At 48.5% G+C, this 981-nt stretch overlaps 1 protein-coding gene across 1 annotated transcript in view; it reads left to right on the forward strand.

The window, feature by feature from the left end:
- Positions 1-393: 393 nt before the first annotated feature.
- Positions 394-981, forward strand: part of DCAF10 (DDB1 and CUL4 associated factor 10) — an 11,101-nt gene continuing 10,513 nt past the window's right edge. Inside the window, exon 1 of the mRNA XM_057385934.1 lies at positions 394-398. Within this exon, the coding sequence (XP_057241917.1) occupies positions 394-398 (5 nt within the window). The remainder of the gene's footprint in view (positions 399-981) is intronic.

Raw genomic sequence — 981 nt, forward strand, 5'->3', positions numbered from 1 at the left:
GGGCAGGCCGGCTCCCGTGACGGGGGGGTCTCGGCTCTCAGCTGCACAAAATCTTCCTCAAAAGTTTCGTCCTGAGGCGGTTTCCCTGTTTGTAGCCGCGTTGAGTCAACACTTCACACAACAAATGCCACAAGCTTGGKCAGTCTGGGGCAACTTCCCAGGGATGCCCTTCCTTCATCGTGCACCCCTTGTTTGGTATATTCTAATTTTTTTGTCATTATCCATCCTTTTCGGTCCCATTCGTACCTTATCTATCCCATATGAGATAAGGATAAGTCTTGCTGTTTGACTCGAAGCCTGTGACTGTTGTGGATCCCATCTTCATGGGCACCAATCCTGCATTTTCCGGCACTGGACCTCTCCCAACTCCTCTTTGTTTCAGTAGCGTTTTTCATGCCGTCAGAACAGGCTATTAAAAATAATGTATTGACATTTAACATGTTTATAAAAACATTATGTCAGTATGTTTATAAAAAACTTAAGGGAAAGCGTTAACGGTCCATTTAAGCAGTGGTTTCTGTGGGGAGGAGGAATCCTGATCTTCCCTATGTAATTTTTGTGAAAAAAAACCTGCTGCTAATTGTTTTTACGAGGAAAACGAGTGGCGGGTCAGGCCCGGGAGGGAGGTGCTGTCCCAAACGCGGTGAGTGCTTTACCTCAGCTTTTTATCCTAATTTGTACACAGCAGGAGCTGCGTGGTTCCCACAAAAGGCTGCTGGCCGTCCATCAAAAATTTATGTGTTGTACAAAGACATCAGCATTCATTGCTTATAAATCACGCCTCTTTTCTATTAATTAGCGGCCGATCGATCCCGTTTGCTCGCTGTGTCCCCCTCACGCCGAGAGTTCTGAGGGCGAGCCTGGGGCGSTGCCCAGCGCGCCTCACTCCCAAACAGCCCATTCCAGTCGGGATGGTCTCCCCCCTTTTCCTCAAAGCAGAAGAGCAGCCAAAGCGCTCACAACGCCGCCGCTGCTCATTAA

The sequence above is a fragment of the Malurus melanocephalus genome, unplaced genomic scaffold (assembly GCF_030028575.1).
Source record: "Malurus melanocephalus ecotype Western Australia unplaced genomic scaffold, MMel_1.1 scaffold_890, whole genome shotgun sequence".
Classification (NCBI taxonomy): Eukaryota; Metazoa; Chordata; class Aves; order Passeriformes; family Maluridae; genus Malurus; species Malurus melanocephalus.